Source organism: Bos indicus x Bos taurus, chromosome 3 (assembly GCF_003369695.1).
Source record: "Bos indicus x Bos taurus breed Angus x Brahman F1 hybrid chromosome 3, Bos_hybrid_MaternalHap_v2.0, whole genome shotgun sequence".
Taxonomy (NCBI): domain Eukaryota; kingdom Metazoa; phylum Chordata; class Mammalia; order Artiodactyla; family Bovidae; genus Bos; species Bos indicus x Bos taurus.
This window is the reverse complement of record NC_040078.1, coordinates 57392491-57411819: the sequence shown is the minus strand read 5'-3', so window position 1 is coordinate 57411819 and position 19329 is coordinate 57392491. Positions and strand designations below refer to the sequence as shown.

The following is a 19329-nucleotide window of genomic DNA, read 5'->3' as shown; positions in this document are numbered from 1 at the left end:
CAATCTGATTTTGGTGTTGACCATCTGGTGATGTCCATGTGTAGAGTCATCTCTTGTGTTGTTGGAAGAGGGTGTTTGCTATGACCAGTGCGTTCTCTTGGCAAAATTCTATTAGCCTTTTCCCTGCTTCATTCCATATTCCAAGGCCAAATTTGTCTGTTATTCCAGGTGTTTGACTTCCTACTTTTGCATTCCAGTCCCCTATAATGAAAAGGACATCTTTTGGGGGTGTTAGTTCTAAAAGGTCTTGTAGGTCTTCATAGAACCGTTCAACTTCAGCTTATTCAGTGTTACTGATTGGGGCATAGACTTGGATTACTGTGATACTGAATGGTTTGCCTTGGAAACAAACAGAGATCATTCTGTCGTTTTTGAGATTGCATCCAAGTACTGCATTTTGGACTCTTTTGTTGACCATGATGGCCACTCCATTTCCTCTAAGGGATTCCTGCCCGCAGTAGTAGATATACTGGTCATCTGAGTTAAATTCACCCATTCCAGTCCATTTCTGTTTGCTGATTCCTAGAATGTCGATGTTCACTCTTGCCATCTCCTGTTTGACCACATCCAATTTGCCTTGATTCATGGACCTAACATTCCAGGTTCCTATGCAATATTGCTCTTTACAGCATCGGGCCTTGCTTCTATCACCAGTTACATCCACAACTGGGTATTGTTTTTGCTTTGGCTCCATCCCTTCATTCTTTCTGGAGTTATTTCTCCACTGATCTCCAGTAGCATATTGGGCACCTACTGACTTGGGGAGTTCCTCTTTCAGTATCCTATCATGTTGCCTTTTCATACTGTTCATGGGGTTCTCAAGGCAAGAATACTGAAATGGTTTGCCATTCCCTTCTCAAGTGGACCACATTCTGTCAGACGTCTCCACCATGACCTGCCCATCTTGGGTGGTCGCACAGGGCATGGCTTAGTTTCATTGAGTTAGACAAGGCTGTGGTCCTAGTGTGATTAGATTGACTATTTTCCTGTGATTATGGTTTCAGTGTGTCTGCCCTCTGATGCCCTCTTGGAACACCTACCGTCTTACTTGGGTTTCTCTTTCTTGGTGGCTCAGACGGTAAAGTGTCTGTCTACAGTGCAGGAGACCCAGGTTCAATCCCTGGGTCGGGAAGATCCCCTGGAGAAGGAAATGGCAATCCACTCCAGTACTATTGCCTGGAAAATCCCATGGACAGAGGAGCCTGGTAGGCTACAGTCCATGGGGTCACAAAGAGTCGGACACAACTGAGCAACTGAGCAACTTCACTTTCACTTTCAAACCTATATTGGATAGTTAAAGCTGGTAATGGTGTGCTGTTGTACACATCTCTTTCTAGCTCTGAGGTCACTGACTTCATCTTGGTAGCTTGATATCAACTGTGGTGGAAGTATTTCTACCATTGAAACTCAGCACATTAGAGAATTTCCCCTCCCTCCCTGTCGCTTCCCACGCACCCCCCTCCCCCAGTAAAAAGCCAGTTACTAGCACACCATTAATTAAAGGTCACTCATAAGTTGCAAAAAAATCCTAGCATATCTTATAGATAGTATTTCTGCTTAAAACATATTTTATGCAAAGTTTGGAAAGAAAACTGTAAAAGACATTTATGTGGGACAAAGAATCCTTTGAAGGAACTTTAGAACTATGTCCCTAGAATCAAGTATATGCTTGATAACAAAAGAATTTAAAATCCTCGCTTCATTCTAAAGTTTTTTCATTTGAGAATGAAACCTATATTTCAAAGTAAAGTAACTATAGTAATAACTGAGAATTTTTTGAAATATTTTATACATGTAAACTCGGAGAAGGCAATGGCACCCCACTCCGGTACTCTTGCCTGGAAAATCCCATGGACGGAGGAGCCTGGTGGGCTGCAGTCCATGGGGTCATGACTGAGCGACTTTACTTTCACTTTTCACTTTCATGCATTGGAGAAGGAAATGGCAACCCACTCCAGTGTTCTTGCCTGGAGAATCCCAGGGATGGCGGAGCCTGGTAGGCTGCTGTCTATGGCGTTGCACAGAGTCGGACACGACTGACACGACTTAGCAGCAGCAGCAGCATACATGTAAACTGGTAATCGTAAGGTTTCATAAAACATTAAAATTTACCAAAGTTTATACTAGAAAATATATTGACTGTCCCATAGTTTTCCTAGGCTTTTATGTTTATGTCATTAACCTTTGACATTGATTCTTTTGAGTTAAGTACCAGTAAGGAAGGATTCAGTTCTATCTAGATTAAGTAATATAGAAGAAATAAGGTCTAGAAACCAGGTACCAGTTTAGGTACAAAGTAGAATCAGGGAATTGCCAGACTTTGAGGTTTGTTTGGGGAATTTTTAACTGTCTAAATGGATGTGCATAGCATGGACTAAGTCCTCTAATGAGATTCTAAAACTGTGTTACAATTTAAGTCTGAACAGGAATTAAGAATAACTCAAAGTGAATTTGATCGTCAGGCAGAGATTACCAGACTTCTCCTGGAGGGAATCAGCAGTACACACGTGAGTGTTCATTCCTTGGAAATTCATTTGGAACAGAAGGCTTTGATAGTCTTAGGGAAATTCTTGGAGTAGAAACTGAACTTCCTTTTCAGTCACTTATCAAGATACTTAAATCGTAGCATTTTTCAAGATATATGAAGAAATATTTTAAATTTTTTTTACACCTCATCACCTAGTTTTCTTACCATCAAATCCATTTGTTTTTTGTTTGTTTTATTTTTTTTTTGGCTAAATAGTTTTTTATTATATATTGTAGTAAAATGCTAGATACTGATGATTCACCCTGAGTACAGTATTGTACTTTGTCTCCCCTTAGCATTTGCCACTTGTAGATTATAGAGCTAAGAAGTGACTGTAACTTTCCTTTACAGGCCCATCACCTTCGCTGTCTGAATGACTTTGTAGAAGCCCAGATGACTTACTACGCACAATGTTACCAGTACATGTTAGACCTTCAAAAACAACTGGGAAGGTGGTAATTTCCTTTTCATACATGAAACTGCTGATAAGAGAGGAAATTTGGATTTTTTTTTTCATTTGAACTAATAATAGAGGTGAAAATAGTATTAAAGGCTTTTATTAGCTTACTTAAAATCAGATTTTATTTTTTTTTAAGGAAAGTGATTATCACACTTCTGAAATAAAAACATTTTGAACTCTTGGTACAGAAGAATGTTAACAGGGATGAGAAGATAATTTAAGAGGAATACCTTTTTATTGCTATGTAAAGAGAGCTTAAAAGCATTTGAAGTTCACTTTTCTCTTGTATACCTTTAAAGGTAGTTGAGGAAAATAAAATTATTGACTTTTAGTTGCCCTTAGAGATAAACTAATTTATATTTCATTACTTGTTCACCATTTAAAAAGAAAAGTTTTTAGAGTGTTCTATAAGACTTCACACACATTGATATCATTGAGTGTGGTATTATTCTTTATAGCACATATGTAAAGCACATAGCCCCGTCATTTATTAAACATTTATGGAACACCTGTCATATCCAAGCACTGTTCTGTACTCTAGAATTATATCAGCAAACAAACAAGCAAAATTGCTTATGTTTATGGAACTCACATTATAAGGTGTCATTATAAGGTGACACTGAAAATAAAATGGCATTCAGGACAGACATCTTCTCTGCTCTCACAACAAACGAAGTCTAGGTAGAAGTACAGGCTACAGGTGGACAAGCCATGTGATAAGTAGAAAGAGAAGTTCAGATTACTGTAAGGGACATCTAACTGTGACTCAAGTGAGTCTAGCAAAGATTCACAGATAAAAGTATTTTAATAGGAATAATCTAGATGAAGAAAAGGGCAGGGAAGAATGTTCTAGGCAAAGGGGGAATATGTATATGGAAGAGCCAGAGGAAAGTGTGTGGCAAGCTCAGGGAACTGACAGTAGTTCATTGTAGTTGGATCACAGTGTTCAAGTTAAAAATGGGACAGGAACTCTTCCAGGGACAGTTATCAAGAGGCACTGAGAATGGTCTAGCATTTGACATACCATTGTAGGCTGTCCTACAATACCGCCTCTAACAAAACCAGGCTGTCCCAAATCCCTGGTAATAGAATTATCTTTATACTAAGAAGATTGGGAAAGCAGCAGAATTTACATGTGGAATATACCCAGGCCAACTTCGAGGAATTCACTGTGACCTAAAGTTCTTATCAGGTTTGTCTAAAATGAAGAAATCTATCAGCTGGGCTTATGGTGGTTCCCTGTATGCTATATGTGTCCATGACAGGATCAAGCACACTGTCCTTATTGAGCAGAAAATCATTATGAAAGTGTTGAAAGCACAGAGTCAGAAAGTTAAATTTTAAAATGAAGCTTCTTTGAGTAATAAAAAAAATCAAGAAGCCTTAAAAAAAATGGGGTGGTAGATGAGGCTGACAAAACATGGTCCACTGAAGAAGGAAATGGCAAACCACTTCAGTATTCTTGCCTTGAGAACCCCATGAACAGTGTGAAAAGGCAAAAAGATAGGACACTGAAAGATGAACTCCCCAGGTCATTGAAAGTGAAAGTGAAGTTGCTCAGTCGTGTCCGACTCTTTGTGACCCATGGACTGTAGCCTACCAGGCTCCTCCATCCGTGGGATTTTCCAGGCAAAAATACTGGAGTGGTTTGGAGAACAGTGGAAAAATTACCCCAAAAAGAATGAAGAGAAGGAGCCAAACCAAAAACACCACCCAGTTGTAGATGTGACTGGTGATGGAAGTAACATCTGGTGCTGTAAAGAACAGTATGGCACAAGAACCTGAAATGTTAGGTCCATGAATCAAGGTAAATTAGACGTGGTCAGACAGGAGCTGGCAAGAGTGAACACCGACATTTTAGGAATCTGTGAACTAAAATGGACTGGAATAAGTGAATTTAACTGAGATGACCATTATATCCACTATTCTGGGTAAGAAATCCTTAGAAGAAATGGCGTAGCCCATAGTCAACAAGAGAGTCTGAAATGCAGTACTTGGATGCAATCTCAAAAACGACAGAATGATCTCTGTTCGTTTCCAAGGCAAACCACTCAGTATCACAGTAATCCAAGTCTGTGCCCCATCAGTAATGCTAAAGAAGCTGAAGTTGAATGGTTCTATGAAGACCTACAAGACCTTTTAGAACTAACACCCCCAAAAGATGTCCTTTTCATTATAAGGGACTGAAATAAATGCAAAAGTAGGAAGTCAAGAGATTCCAGGAGTAACAGACAAATTTGTCCTCGGGGTACAAAATGAAGCAGGGCAAAGGCTAACAAGAGTTTTGCCAAGAGAATGCACTGGTCATAGCAAATACTCTCTTCGAACAATGGACATCACCAGATGGTCAGTATCGAAATCAGATTGATTATATTATTTGCCGCAGAAGATGGAGAAGCTTTATACAGTCGGTAAAAACAAGACTAGGAGCTGACTATGGCTCGGATCATGAGTTCCTTATTGCCAAATTCAGACTTAAATTGAAGAAAGTAGGAAAAGCACTAGACCATTCAGGTATGACCTAAATCAAATCCCTTATGATTATACAGTGGAAGTGAGAATTAGATTCAAGGGACTAGCTCTGATAGAGTGCCTGAAGAACTATGGACAGAGGTTCATGACATTGTACAGGAGACAGGGATAAGACCATCCCCAAGAAAAAGAAATGTAAATAAGCCATATGGCTGCCTGAAGAGGCCTTACAAATAGCTATGAAAAGAAAAGAGAAAAGCAAAGGAGAAAAGAAAAGATATACCCATTGGAATGCAGAGTTCCAGAGAAAAACAAGGAGAGATCAGAAAGCCTTCCTCCATGATCAGTGCAAAGAAATAGAGGAAAACAATAGAATTGGAAAGACTAGAGGTCTCTTGAAGGAAATAAGCAGTACCAAGGGAACATTTCATGCAAAGATGGGCACAGTAAAGGACAGAAATGGTATGGACCTAACAGAAGCAGAAGATATTAAGAACAGGTGGCAAGAATACACAGAAGAACTATACAAAAAAGATCTTCATGACCCAGATAACCACAATGGTGTGATCACTCACCTAGAGCCAGGCATCCTGGAATGTGAGGTCAAGTGGGCCTTCGGAAGCATCACTACGAGCAAAGCTAGTGGAGGTGATGGAATTCCAGTTGAGCTATTTCAAATCCTAAAAGGTGATACTGGTGACTGCAACCATGAAATTAAAAGACACTTTCTCCTTGGAAGAAAAGCTATGACCAACCTAGACAGCATATTAAAAAGCAGAGACATTACTTTGGCAACAAAAGTCTGTCTAGTCAAAGCTGTGGTTTTTCCAGTAGTCATGTATGGATGTGAGAGTTGGACTAAAAAGGAAGCTGAGCACCTAAGAATTGATGCTTTTGAACTGTGGTATTGGAGAAGTCTCTTGAGAGTCCCTTGGACTGCAAGGAGATCCAACCAGTCAATCCTAAAGGAAATCAGTCCTGAATAGTCATTAGAAGGACTGATGCTGAAGCTGAAACTCTAAAACTTTGGCCACCTGATGAGAAGAACTGACTCATTTGAAAAGACCCTGATGCTGGGAGAGATTGAGGGCAGGAGGAGAAGGGGACGACAGAGGATGAGATGGATGGCTAGCATCACCAACTTGATGGACATGAGCTTGAGTAAACTTCTGGAGTTGGTAATGGACAGGGAAGCTTGGCACGCTGCAGTCTGTGGCATCACAGAGTCAGACACAACTGAGTGACTGAACTGAGATGAGGCTAGAATAATGAAGCAGTGTCATTTTATGAATGCCCCTTAAGTAATGAGGAGTTTGAGATTTATATAATGAGGAACCATGAAAGCAGGGGAGTGATATGTAACATTTGAAAGAGGAACATCAAGAGAAGGAATAAGGAGAAAATATTAAAAACCCTCATCACTTTGGTTTTCCTTTCTGCATATTAATCCTTCAAAACTAGGCATAGAACAAAATTAGTCACTTCCACAAAACCAATTTTAAGCCCAAGGAGATTAGTACTTCCTGTTCATATTGTCCTGATGTTCTAGCAGTGCAGCATAGGGGTTGCTCTTAAAATCATTCATCCTTGCATTCTCCTTAAAGCCATTCAAATGCTTGGAACTCATCCATTCAGACAATCTAGTCATTGATGCTCTGAGATAGGTACTATTATTATCCACATACAGATAAGGAATCAGAAGAACTGGTTATAAGATTAGTAAATATATTTTAATAGTGGGAAAGTTTACTTATTGAGCTACAGTGGCAGGAGGTCTAGAGTTTTTTTTTTTTTTAATTTAGCAGTAAAAGTTCTTAGAAGGTAAAGATGGTCTTTCGGGGTTTTTCTGTTTGGTGTTTTGTTGTTTTTGTTTTTACATTAATTCCCCAAAATTAACATCAGTAGAACTCAGTGGGTAAACAAAGGTTAATTATACTGGTAAGTTTGAAAGTAAAATACCATGGTAAAACATTTTAAAAATCCTGTCTAGATATACAAACACATCTGTGTGGAGAGAGCATATCTTTTTTTTTTTTCCTCCAAAAATGTATATATAGGCTGCATTCACTGAGGAATAGATGCTCGGAAATGTATTCTTAACTTCAGAGTGAAACTTGAATTAGAAATTAGTTCATCATTAGAACCCTTTTACCCATCAGAGAAACATCTGCTTGTAATTTTTAAAAGCACAATTCTAGACGTCAAGGATAGAGTATAAACAAAATAGATCATATTCCTGCCTTCATGGAACCTACATTCTGTTTAGGGGTAGAGGGGAGTAGAAAATCAATACATTTTATCAATTACATAGTATATTAGAAGGCGATAAATGCACTGGAGAAAAATATAGCAGGGAAGTAGAGATTTACATAGTCAGGGAAGACACATTTGAAAGATGTGAGGATATAAAGCACACGGGCATCTTACAGATGCTCCAGGAGAGGAGGTACAAAAACTCAGAACCAGGAACATAGCTGTATGTTCAGGTAACAAAATAGAGTTTAGCTGAAGATTAATCAAGGAAACAGGGAGCTAGGCTTTGGAAACCACTCTTTGTGGACTTTGACCTTTACTTGGAGATAAAGTCTGGAGGATTTTGACCTGAAGAGGGACATGATTTGATTTTAGCTTTTAACAAGATCATTCTTGTTGCTCTGTTGAGGATAGATGTTAGAGGGCAAGAGTGTGAGCTGACAGACCTCTTGGGAGCCTATTGCAATAACTTGGTCAGTAATCCAATCAGGAGATGATGGAAGCTTGGATAGGGGGAATTGTGATAGATATGGTAAAAGTGCTCAAACCCTGGGTGTGTTTTTAAAGGTAAAGACAGCAAGGGTTTGCTGATATATGTTCTATATATGAGACCTAGAGGTGTCAAGAATTACTGCAGGTGTTGGCCTGAACAACTGAAAGAATTAGAGTTTTGGTTCATTAAAATGGGGAATACCCCAGGAGGAGCAGGTTGGGTATGGGGAAGGCACGTCAGGTATATCAGGAGCCCAATTTTAGACATGTTAAGTTTGAGAAATAAAAGATTCAAGTGGAGATAATCAGTTTTAGGATATGCAAGTCTGGATATTGATGGGGGAGTGAATTAGATAAATTAGACATTTGTCAGTATATCAAGGATATTTAAATCTCAGACTAGATGAAATTACCAAGGGAGTAAGTAGAGAGAGGGGCTTCCTTGGTAGCTCACTGGTGAAGAATACACCTGCAATGCAGGAGACCCCGGTTTGATTCCTAGGTCAGAAAGATCCCCTAGAGAAGGGATAGACTACCTACTTCATTACTCATGGGCTTCCCTTATGGCTCAGATGGTAAAGAATCTGCCTGTAGTGTGGGAGATCTGGGTTCAATCCCTGGGTTGGGAAGATCCTCTGGAGGAGGGCATGGCAATCCACTCCAGTATTCTTGCCTGGAGAATCCCCAGGGACAGAAGTTCCTGGCCAGCTGCAGTCCATGGGGTCACAAAGAGTTGGACACGACTGAGGACTAAGCACAGCACAGGATGAGTAGAGAGAGAAAAAAGACCAGGGACTGAGCCCTGAGGTACTCCAACAAAGAGCCAAGGAACAAGCTAAGGAGAATGGTAAGGAATGAGCAGTGAGGTAAGATGTAAACCACGTGTGTGGCCTTGGATTAAGCTGTAAAAGGTGAGAGGAGTGTTTCACTGTAATCTCTAGATAGATCAAGTGAAAAGAGGGCTGTTAGTAGACCTTTGGATTTAGAACATTGAAGTCATTGCTGACCTGGACGAGTAGCTTTAATGGAACAGTGTGGGCAAAAGCTTGTTTGTCAATGGAAGGAGAGAAACTTGACATTAAGTTTAGATAAGTCTTTCAAGGAGTTCTGTAAAGAGGAATAGGGAAGTGAAGCACTAGCCAGAGGAGGAAGTAGAGTCTAGCCCATTTTTGTCTTGTTTTTTTAAGATAGGAGAAATAAAAGCACGATTATAGTCTGATAAGAATGATACAGTAAATGGAGAAAATACAATATTGAAAAGAAAGGGAAGAATCGGTAGTGTGATATACTTGAGAGGCAATTTTATACACAGGTGGAAAAATTAACCTTAAAGTAATCTTAGGGGCATAGATATAGCTCATCTGTAGTAGGAGGAAAGATGACCAAAAGCATGGAAGTTTCCTGATTGTTTTTTTCTCCTCTTAGATAAAAAGGAAGCAATTCATAAGCTGATTATAAAGGTTAAGGGAGAATTGCTGAAATTTTGCAGATGGATAAAGGGGCATGAAAAGTAATCAGGAGAATGTTAAGTGGATAGATTTTAGAGAAATGTAGTGTAGTTGCCAGGCAGCATTGTGGACCCACTTGTTCCTACTTAACTCACTGAGTGTGAAACTAGACTATGATTTTGTATTTTTTCATGTCTATGATTTTATATTTTTTCATGTCTTAGATACATGGATACTGAATAGATAATTAGGGAGATCTTTACCAAATGAAGTATGAAGTAAAGGACATGGGATTTGAAGATATGTGCAAGGGGGGTGATTCTGATAATTTACCTTGGACACAAATGGCATGCTGGTAGGACAATAGATGGTAGGTCTATGGTAGGACTATAGATCGGAGATCAGTTCAGTTCAGTTCAGTCACTCAGTCGTGTCCGACTCTTTGCAACCCCATGGACTGCAGCACACCAGGCCTCCCTGTCCATCTCCAACTCCAGGAGTTTACCAAACTCATGTCCATCAAGTCGGTGATGCCATCCAGTCATCTCACCCTCTGTCGTCCCCTTCTCCTCCCGCCTTCAATCTTTCCCAGCATCAAGGTCTTTCAAATGAGTCAGCTCTTCTCGTCAGGTGGCCAAGGTATTGGAGTTTCAGTTTCAACATCAGTCCTTCCAGTGAACGCTCAGGACTGATTTCCTTTAGGATGGACTGGTTGGATCTCCTTGCAGTCCAAGGGACTCTCAAGAGACTTCTCCAATACCACAGTTCAAAAGCATCAATTCTTCGGCGCTCAGCTTTCTTTATAGTCCAACTCTCACATCCATACATGACCACAGGAAAAACCATAGCCTTGACTAGACGGACCTTTGTTGCCAAAGTAATGTCTCTGCTTTTTAACATGCTGTCTAGGTTGGTCATAACTTTCCTTCCAAAGAGTAAGTGTCTTTTAATTTCATGGCTGCAGTCACCATCTGCAGTGATTTTGGAGCCCCCAAAAATAAAGTCAGCCACTGTTTCCACTGTTTCCCCTGTTTCCATCTATTTGCCATGAAGTGATGGGACTGGATGCCATGATCTTAGTTTTCTGAATGTTGAGCTCAAGCCAACTTTTTCTCTCTCCTTTTTTCACTTTCATCAAAAGGCTCTTTAGTTCTTTACTTTCTGCCATAAGGGTGGTGTTATTTGAATATCTGAGGTTATTGGTATTTCTCCCAGTAATCTTGATTCCAGCTTGGAATCTGAGATAGACTTGTTGAAATGAGAGTACTAGGGAAAAAGATGATGGTCAGAGAATGGAATGTTGGGAAATATGATTATTATAAGAGTTATAGTTTTTGGAATTGATAAAGTCTAGATGAGGCATTGGTAATGGATAGCTGAAGTAGGGTCAGGCACAGAATCAGTAGGAGAGAATAGTCCATGAATCTCATAGGCCAAAGTGTTTAAATAATTAGATTAGCAATTATTTGAGCAGTCTAAGGATTGTTCAAATAATTCTTAGAATCACCAAGAATTAAGATATACTGGCAGTGAGCCAGAAACTAAAATTTAGAGATAAAGGGAAAAAAAAATAAGACACCTGTAGATGATTGCAACAAGAAGTAGTTGATAGTTGAATAATGTGAAATTCAGAAGTTTGGTAGGAGTAATCTTGGTGAGGGAGAAGAGTATAGGAATGGAAATGAGCATGCAGCTCCTACAGCTTCCACCTCTAGGTTTAATGATACATGGAGTATGGGAGATAAACACAAGCATCAGGAAGTGAAAGGAAGGTTTAGAGAAGAGGTTAAGGATAAAGAAAATTTTGCTGAGTGATTTCCAGATGGCACAGGAATCATAAAGAAGAAAACTGTATTTTATGAAGAGTTTAATTTCACCTACCTTTACCGATGAAGCATTTTATATTTTAACTAGTGATACCACTTTAATGGCAGAAAGTAAAGAGAAGCTAAAGAGCCTCTTGATTAAAGTGAAAGAGGAGTGTGAAAAAGCTGGCTTACAACTCAACTTTCAAAAAATGAAGATCATGGCACCTAGTCTTATCAGTTCCTGGCAAATAGATGAGGAAAAAGTGGAAACTGTCAGATTTCATATTCTTGGGCTCCAAAATCAATGTGGATGGTGACTGCAGCCACAAAATTAAAAGATGCTTGCTCCTTGGAAGAAAAGCTATAACAAACCTAGATAGTGTACTAAAAAGCACAGACATCACTTTGCTGACAAAAGTCCTTATAGTCAAATCTGTGCTGTTTCTAATAGTAATGTATGGATGTGAGAGTTGGACCATAAAGAAGGCTGAGCACTGAAGAATTGATGCTTTTAAACTGTGGTGTTGGAAAAGGCTCTTTAGAGTCCCTTGGACAGCAAGGAGATCAAACGAGACTACTCCTGAAGGAAATCAACCCTGAATATTCATTGGAAGGACTGATGCTGAAGCTGAAGCTCCAGTACTTTGGCCACCTGATGCAAAGAGCCAAATCATTTGAAAAGACCCTGATGCTGGGAAAGATTGAGGGCAAGAGGAGAAGGGGGCAACAGAAGATGAGGTTGTTGGATGGCATCACTGACTCACATGATGTGATCAAACTACATCATGGACGTGAGTTTGAGCAAACTCAGGGAGATAGTGATGGAGAAGGAAATGGCAACCCACTCTAGTATTCTTGCCTGGAAAATCTCATGGAACAAGGAGTCTGGTAGGCTACAGTCCATGGGGTCCCAAAGAGTCGGACACAACCGAACGACTTCACTTTCACTTTCAGGGAGATAGTGAAGGACAGGGACGCCTGGCATGCTGCAGTTCATGGGGCTCCCAAAGAGTCGGACACAACTTAGCAACTGAACAACAACAATGAATTTTAATAGGATCGTTTTCAACCTTAGAAATGGTTGGATTAGAATGACTATAGGCCAGCCATGTTACGTTTTTTTCTGTTTAGTATTGTGGAGCAACAGTAAGCTTAAAATAAACTGAAAATTCTAATTATCTTTAAAGTATTTGTAAGCACATTGATAAAAAGATTTCACTAATTTGTGATATCTGCCTTATTCTTCCGTTGAGTCTTCATTATGTTATTAGTCATAACATATTATTTGAATGTCTATCCCTTCACCTGTCTACAATCCATAAAAGAATGGTATTGTTTCATCTTTATATCTCAGCTTGTTCTAGTGATGCTAGACAAGGAGATACTCAGTAAATATTCGAATGAACGGGAAAATGGGAAAATCTATTTTATGAAAAAGAGTTGTTAGTCAAATATTTCTCAAAGAATTAACTTGAAAACTTTAATCTGTGGTAGTATCTGACATTTAGGTAAGTTTTTCATCGGTTTTTTTTTTTTTTTAATTTAAAAATTCATAAAGGAAGGAAAAGGTTAATAAAACATACAGTAGAAAATTGAAGTATTATGAATCATTTTTCTGGAGAAAAATAATTTAAAGTTTATACTTGTAAAGATGACTTTGAAACAGACTTTCAAGGATTTTATATTTAAAAATAACCTGCATTTTCTCTAATGTAATTGATCCAAGAGGGGTAAATAGCACACTTTATCAATAAAATGTTAACATCTTTTAAATCTTTAGCCTGTGGAGGTTGGTAGAAGGTAAATACTGCCACCAAGTGGTGATAACAGAAACTTTGGTCCTGTATACATAATTGGCAATTTTCTTTTCAACAGTTTTCCATCCAATTATCACTCTAACAACAACCAGACTGCTGTGGCACCTGTACCGTCTGCTTCATCGAATGTGATTGGTTCCTCTGCCTTGACTTCAACAAGTAGCCTAGTAATCACCTCTCCTTCCAACCTCACTGACCTGAAGGAGTGCGGTGGCAGCCGGAGGGCCAGGGTTCTGTATGATTATGATGCTGCAAACAGTACTGAATTATCACTTCTGGCAGATGAGGTGAGTAATGTGGATATAAAAAGAAAACTGTATCATAGACTGACTTAACCTTCCAGTATAACAAAATGCAAATTCATTATTACTTATTTAGAAATCGTTTATTATGAATGTTTTCATAGATTGCAGATGATTGTATTAATATTTTATAAATTTTTAACTACTATTTTTTAACAAAATAGAACATCACAGAACTATTTAAAGCTTTTAACTGCTAAATAATTAGATTTCTAAAACTGCCTCTGATAAAACCCTTTATCTTTCACATTGATAATTTTTATGATGTGATAATGGTGTTTGTTTATGGTAATATTTAAATTTTTATAGTGAATAATTTACAATTTAAACAAATTAAATCTGATTAGTTTTTGTGTATTTATTTATTAATATAGTTAATAACTGAAAATGTTTTATTTTGTAGGTAATCACTGTTTTCAGTGTCGTTGGAATGGATTCAGACTGGCTGATGGGTGAAAGGGGAAACCAGAAGGGCAGGGTGCCAATTACCTACTTAGAACTGCTCAATTAAATAGGTGGACTATGGAAAGATACCATATTTATATATAATTAACTCTTAATAAAGCAGGTTTAAGTATCTTTCATGTTAATGTCTTAAGAAACTGAAAAGAAAATACCATCAGAAACTGGCCTTTCTGCCAATAAAATTGCATGGTAAATATTTCATTACAAAAGTTACGTTAGAGCTTTCATGCCAAGAATGTTTTGTTACAAAATTCTCTTTCTACTGAGGTTTCACTAATACGTACCTTCTACTTTTGAACCCCAAATTAAAGCAGAAGAACTGTTTTCTACTGGATTTTTCATTAATGGCAAGCTTTTTCTTTTATGTAAAATAAATTTATTGTGAATTGATATCAGTGACTCATTTATTAGGTATAATTAATAGCCAAAGAATAAAGTTAAAATTTGTTTTTAACTTGGTTTAAAAAGAGCTCTAGGATATAAACCTCTTTTGTGAAAAATAGAATGTTTCTGAATGTTTTCATAAACAAAAACTTAGTTATACCATGTTTACCTTATTTTCCAGCAGTTATTAAATGATGACAATATTCTGTTTCAGTGAGTTATTTTGAGGGCTTTTTATTAAACACTACTGAATGATTTATTCTAAGACTAACTAGTCCTCAAGAAGTATTACTGTATTTCTCTAGTACATTTGCAGTTAAGGTTCTGAATCATCCGGGACAAACTCAATTTACTGAACAATGTTTCTAAGGTTGTTCAGTTGGCACCATTTAATCCATAATCAGAATTGGATGTGTTAAGATATTGTAATACAGTAAAGAGAATTTGTCCTTATTCAACAACAAATCCTTATAAAAATATGGATTTGCACAGCTGTGTTTGTTATAGAGTAAATTGTACGCAAACAATATACTTTTGGTTACTTTAAGCCTACAAATAAATTTTAAAAATTTACTAATGAACTTAGGTTATCCTAATCAGGCTCTCTAGTTCACACACTAATGAAACAATTAGTAATATACTTGGAATCAGAAAATTGCTGTGTGGGCTATTTCTATGAATCAGCAGATTGTTTCCATGTCAGGACTTCTGCTCTTATTTTCATTCATTCATCAAACATTTGTTGGGTGCTAGGCACTATGCTGATTAGCTTGGAATACGACCCTGACCAAGATGCACCAAATTCTTCCCCTTACAGATCTTAAAGACTGGTAGAGAATACAGAAAAATAAGGAAGCAATGGTCATATAACAGCACCGGTGTCATGATAGAAGGAAAATGCAATACTGTGTTTTGGAGCTTTGGGAGTCACCTAATTCAAAATTGGGTAGTGGGAGATGTTTTGGAGAGGAAGTGTTCCAGGCAGAGGAAAAAGTTAGGCCAGGCCTGGAGCTGAGAGAATGTAGCACATTCTGTCAGCTCAGAGTGGTTCAGTCTGACTTACATGTTAAGTATAAAGGTGTAGTAAATTTCTTTAGGAAATGTTAATGTGCCAAATGATATGTTTTGGTACTTTGAAAAATGAATATTCAGCACAAAAGATGTTTTAAAATGGTGTTTAAGAGTTCTTAATGAGAGCTTGGTGAACATGTTGATAATTCAGTTTACAGTCCAAATTTTAACAGTAGCTGTTACATTTCTACTCTGTGAGACAAATTTCTCTGCAGTTTTATAGTTGTAAAAGATGATTTGATTCACCCTGTGAATTTCCATACTGTTAATCCCCAGATTAACTAACACGCTGGTTAGTTAGATTAACTAACTAACACGCTGGTTAGTTAGACATAAAACTACTTGAGTGAAGCTTTTTCCCCCAAAAAGGAAGCTCTACAGCCAGCCCAGGGCACCATCTATTATGTAAATCCAGATTTAGGCTTTAGAAGATCAAGTCAAAAAGATCAGGTCAGCTTTAATAGCAACTGTAAATTAGGCTTATGGGAAATAGAGTAGTAAAAGGGAAAAAATATGAGTAGTGAAGTGAAATTGTCCTGGGTTCAAATCCAGTCTTCTTCACGTACTATGGTCTTTGAGCTTCAGCTCAGATGTCATGTAAACTGCCATTTCCTTGGTAGTAAAATGGGGATAATAATTATGCCACCTTAAGGTTATTGTGAGGGTTTTATAGCAAAAAAAAAAAAAAGTTTTAAAAATAGTAATAAAATATCTATAAAATCTATACCTGTAGATTTTATAACTATCTTGTATGTTAGATAATTTGGGGGGAAAAGCTTGGCACACTGTAGAAATGTGCTGTAAAAATTTTTCCCCTTGTTAGGTTCTGTAGCTTCCTGACTGTTGGCCTTGTTTACAACTGTGAATCAGAGATTCATCTTCTATGTCCATGCTCTGCTCTGTTCCTTATTGATTGTATTTTGCACCCTGTTTAAAGCAGATCAATATCTAGGTTTAACCTTGCCACTGTCAGTGTACATTTTTATCAGAACCTTCTGCTTTCCATCAAATGAATGTTGCTTATCCTAACCCAATAATGTACAGTAGCCTTCAGTAATGTTAGAGTTCAAAGGTTTTTTTGTGCCTTTGTCCACCACAAATCCAGCACAATATGTAAATTTGTTTTATGTTTATTTTTTATGTTAATGAAGTTTTGTTTGGTTCTTTGGAGTCTTTTGGATTTGTTTTATTTTGGTTTGGGCTTATTTTATAAGGTCATAGGTTTAATTTTTACTCAGGTAAAGGTCTATAGGTTCTTAGGCATGGAAGAAACCTTGGGAAGCCTATTAATTCATGGTGCAATTTAGAATTACTTAAATAATGTCTGTGGCCCTGAGCTTAATCTAAAGATAAAGTAATATGAAGGATGCATATATGAATGAAATAGTAAACTTGGAAATAATCATAGGCTCTTTTTACAAACAGAAGTAACTGATTATCTCTTTTATTTGTCCTGAAGGTAATTAACTTAAAAGGTCATTGCATTAAATTGTTTTTGTGGTGCTGATCAGAACAATTCATATTGTAGGAGACTAGGTCCCAGAAATGGGAATGTGCCTCACTCTGAATAATGTGAGAAATAAGAAGCATGAAGCCAGAGTCACTAGTGGGTTAGAGTTCATCCTCATAGTCTGCTGTTCTCCACCAGAACAAAGGAACAGGATGTAAATGGAGGAGCTGGTCTTGGGAGGACATGCAGAAGATGAAGGAGCACAGGACAAAAAGCAACAGCTTTGTTTACCCAGGAAGGTCCAGCTTGCCTCCATACTTTTTTGAAATGATTGCTTAAAAATATCTTCCTTAGCTCCCGAACACCTGAAAGTTTGAAATATGTTGCCATAATATGTAGCACTTCAAGTCTGAGTGACAAGCCTTAATAACAGGAGGCTTTGCAATATGACCTACAGCCAGCTTTACTTCAGGGGCTTCCCAGGTGGCGCTAGTGGTAAAGAACCTGCCTGCCCATGCAGGAGACATCAGAGGCAAGGGTTTGTTCCCGGGGTTGGGACGGTCCCTGAGAGGAAGGCACGGTAACCCACTCCAGTACTTTATCCTGGAGAATGACATGGACAGAAGAGCCTGGAAAGCTACGTTCTATATGGTTGAAAAGAGTCGGACACAACTGTAGCGACTTAGCACAGCACAAGTTTGCCTCAACCCCTTCTCCACGTGATTAAGTGGCTCTTACCTCATGGTGAGACTCAAATAGGGGTGTGGTGTTTGTCCACAGCATACCTGCCCTTTCTCCCACATTATCCTAATGGGAAACTGCTCAGTAGGGAAGTGGTTCTCAATCTGAGACCCCCCAGGACAGGCAATATCAGCATCACCTAGGAATTTGCTAAAAATGTTAATTCGTATGTCTAAGTACCTTTTTTGGTACTTGTTGTCTTCAAGGGGCTATAAAACTAGTCTTAGTTCTCCCATGTAACATTTTAAAATACATTTCAAGACAAAAACTGAATTCTGATCTTTCCTGTGTTCTAGTACTAATTGTAATTAGTTACTTTAAATTATTTGTTTAGTATGTATGTATCTGTCACTCTGGAATGTAGGCTCCTGAGATTGAGACTGTTAATTCTTTTGATCACAGTTAAATTCCCAACTCTCAGCATGAGACCTGGCACATAATATATACTCAATATTTGTCAAAGAAAGAAAAAAATGCAACTCTTAAGCCTTATCCAAGTTCCACTGAAACAGACTCTGGGAATAGGACCCAGCATTCTGTCTTTACAAGTTATTTAGGTGATTGTTACCCTCCTAAGTTTGAGACCCACTTGTGTAGAATAAAGATAATGTGCCTTTTACCTTCAGGCCTGCTATCTGACATCACTTGAAAATTCTCCCTGCCTTTTGTATACCAACAACATTTATCTCAAGTGTAGAGGAGCCTCGCTCTGGGCTATATTACAAGTGGGTGTGAAGGTATAAGGTATGCTAAGTATAAGAAAGAACAATACCACTTAGAATGCCTGTACTTGATTGATGTGAAGGGTTTCTAGGGATGGATGTGTTTGTCTGAAGAAGGGTAAGCATTAGCCCCACCCACATTTCCACTCTGCACAGTCACAATTTGGCATCAAACCATTTAAAGTTATATCAGACTAACATGTACATCCTGGTGCTCGGGCTGCTAAGCTCTGCTCTCCCTATTTTAAAGGAGACCTTCTAAGAATCGTAAGTGCTTTTTTAAAAAGTACAAGTCATAAATGCATTGGTGAAAAAGGAGGAAAAAAGTATATAAAGATAAAAATCACTTACAATTCCACCATCCAGGGACAGCTACTGTTATCTAGGTGTATACACTTAGAGATTCTTCTGTGCTTTTGTAGATTTTTTTAAATGGGATCAAGTTGTACATACTGTTTTGTAACTTTTTTTCACTTGACAGTGCCATGACTATCTTGCCGTGTCAAAATATGTTTCTATATCTTTTTTAATGGCTGCATGGTATTTCATCTCCTGTGCCACATTTTATTAAACTACTGTTTTTAGGTTGTTTCCAATTTTTCACTAATAAACTGCTTTAAAGGACTTTGTGTTGTTAAATCTTTTATGTGTTCTTAATATTTCCTTAAGGTGAATACTTGAAGGTGGAAATGCTACTGTGGAGTATGCCACTTTATAAAAGTTTTTGTTACTGCCACTTTGGCCCCTAGAAAACTTACCAGGTTATACTTTTATCAGCAGTATAAGAAAGAATGCTATTTATTTTTGGAGGGCTTCCAAGTGAATGTTTTTAGAAGCTTCAGTTTAAAAGTAAAGGGTGAGAGGAAGATAAAAATACCCTGCAAAATTAAAGCCAGGATCACTCTTAACTTACTCTA

The 19329-nt window shown here is 38.0% G+C and overlaps 1 protein-coding gene and 1 pseudogene across 3 annotated transcripts in view; both read left to right on the top strand.

Annotated features, from left to right (window-relative positions):
* Positions 1–19036, top strand: part of SH3GLB1 (SH3 domain containing GRB2 like, endophilin B1) — a 49866-nt gene extending 30830 nt beyond the window's left edge. For all 3 annotated transcript variants that reach the window (XM_027536662.1, XM_027536661.1, XM_027536660.1), the window contains 4 exons: positions 2418–2507; positions 2879–2979; positions 13336–13564; positions 13983–19036. In XM_027536662.1, the coding sequence (XP_027392463.1) occupies positions 2418–2507; positions 2879–2979; positions 13336–13564; positions 13983–14090 (528 nt within the window). In that variant the 3' untranslated portion in view covers positions 14091–19036. The remainder of the gene's footprint in view (positions 1–2417; positions 2508–2878; positions 2980–13335; positions 13565–13982) is intronic.
* LOC113889667 lies at positions 2986–4470 on the top strand (annotated as a pseudogene).
* Positions 19037–19329: the final 293 nt, after the last annotated feature.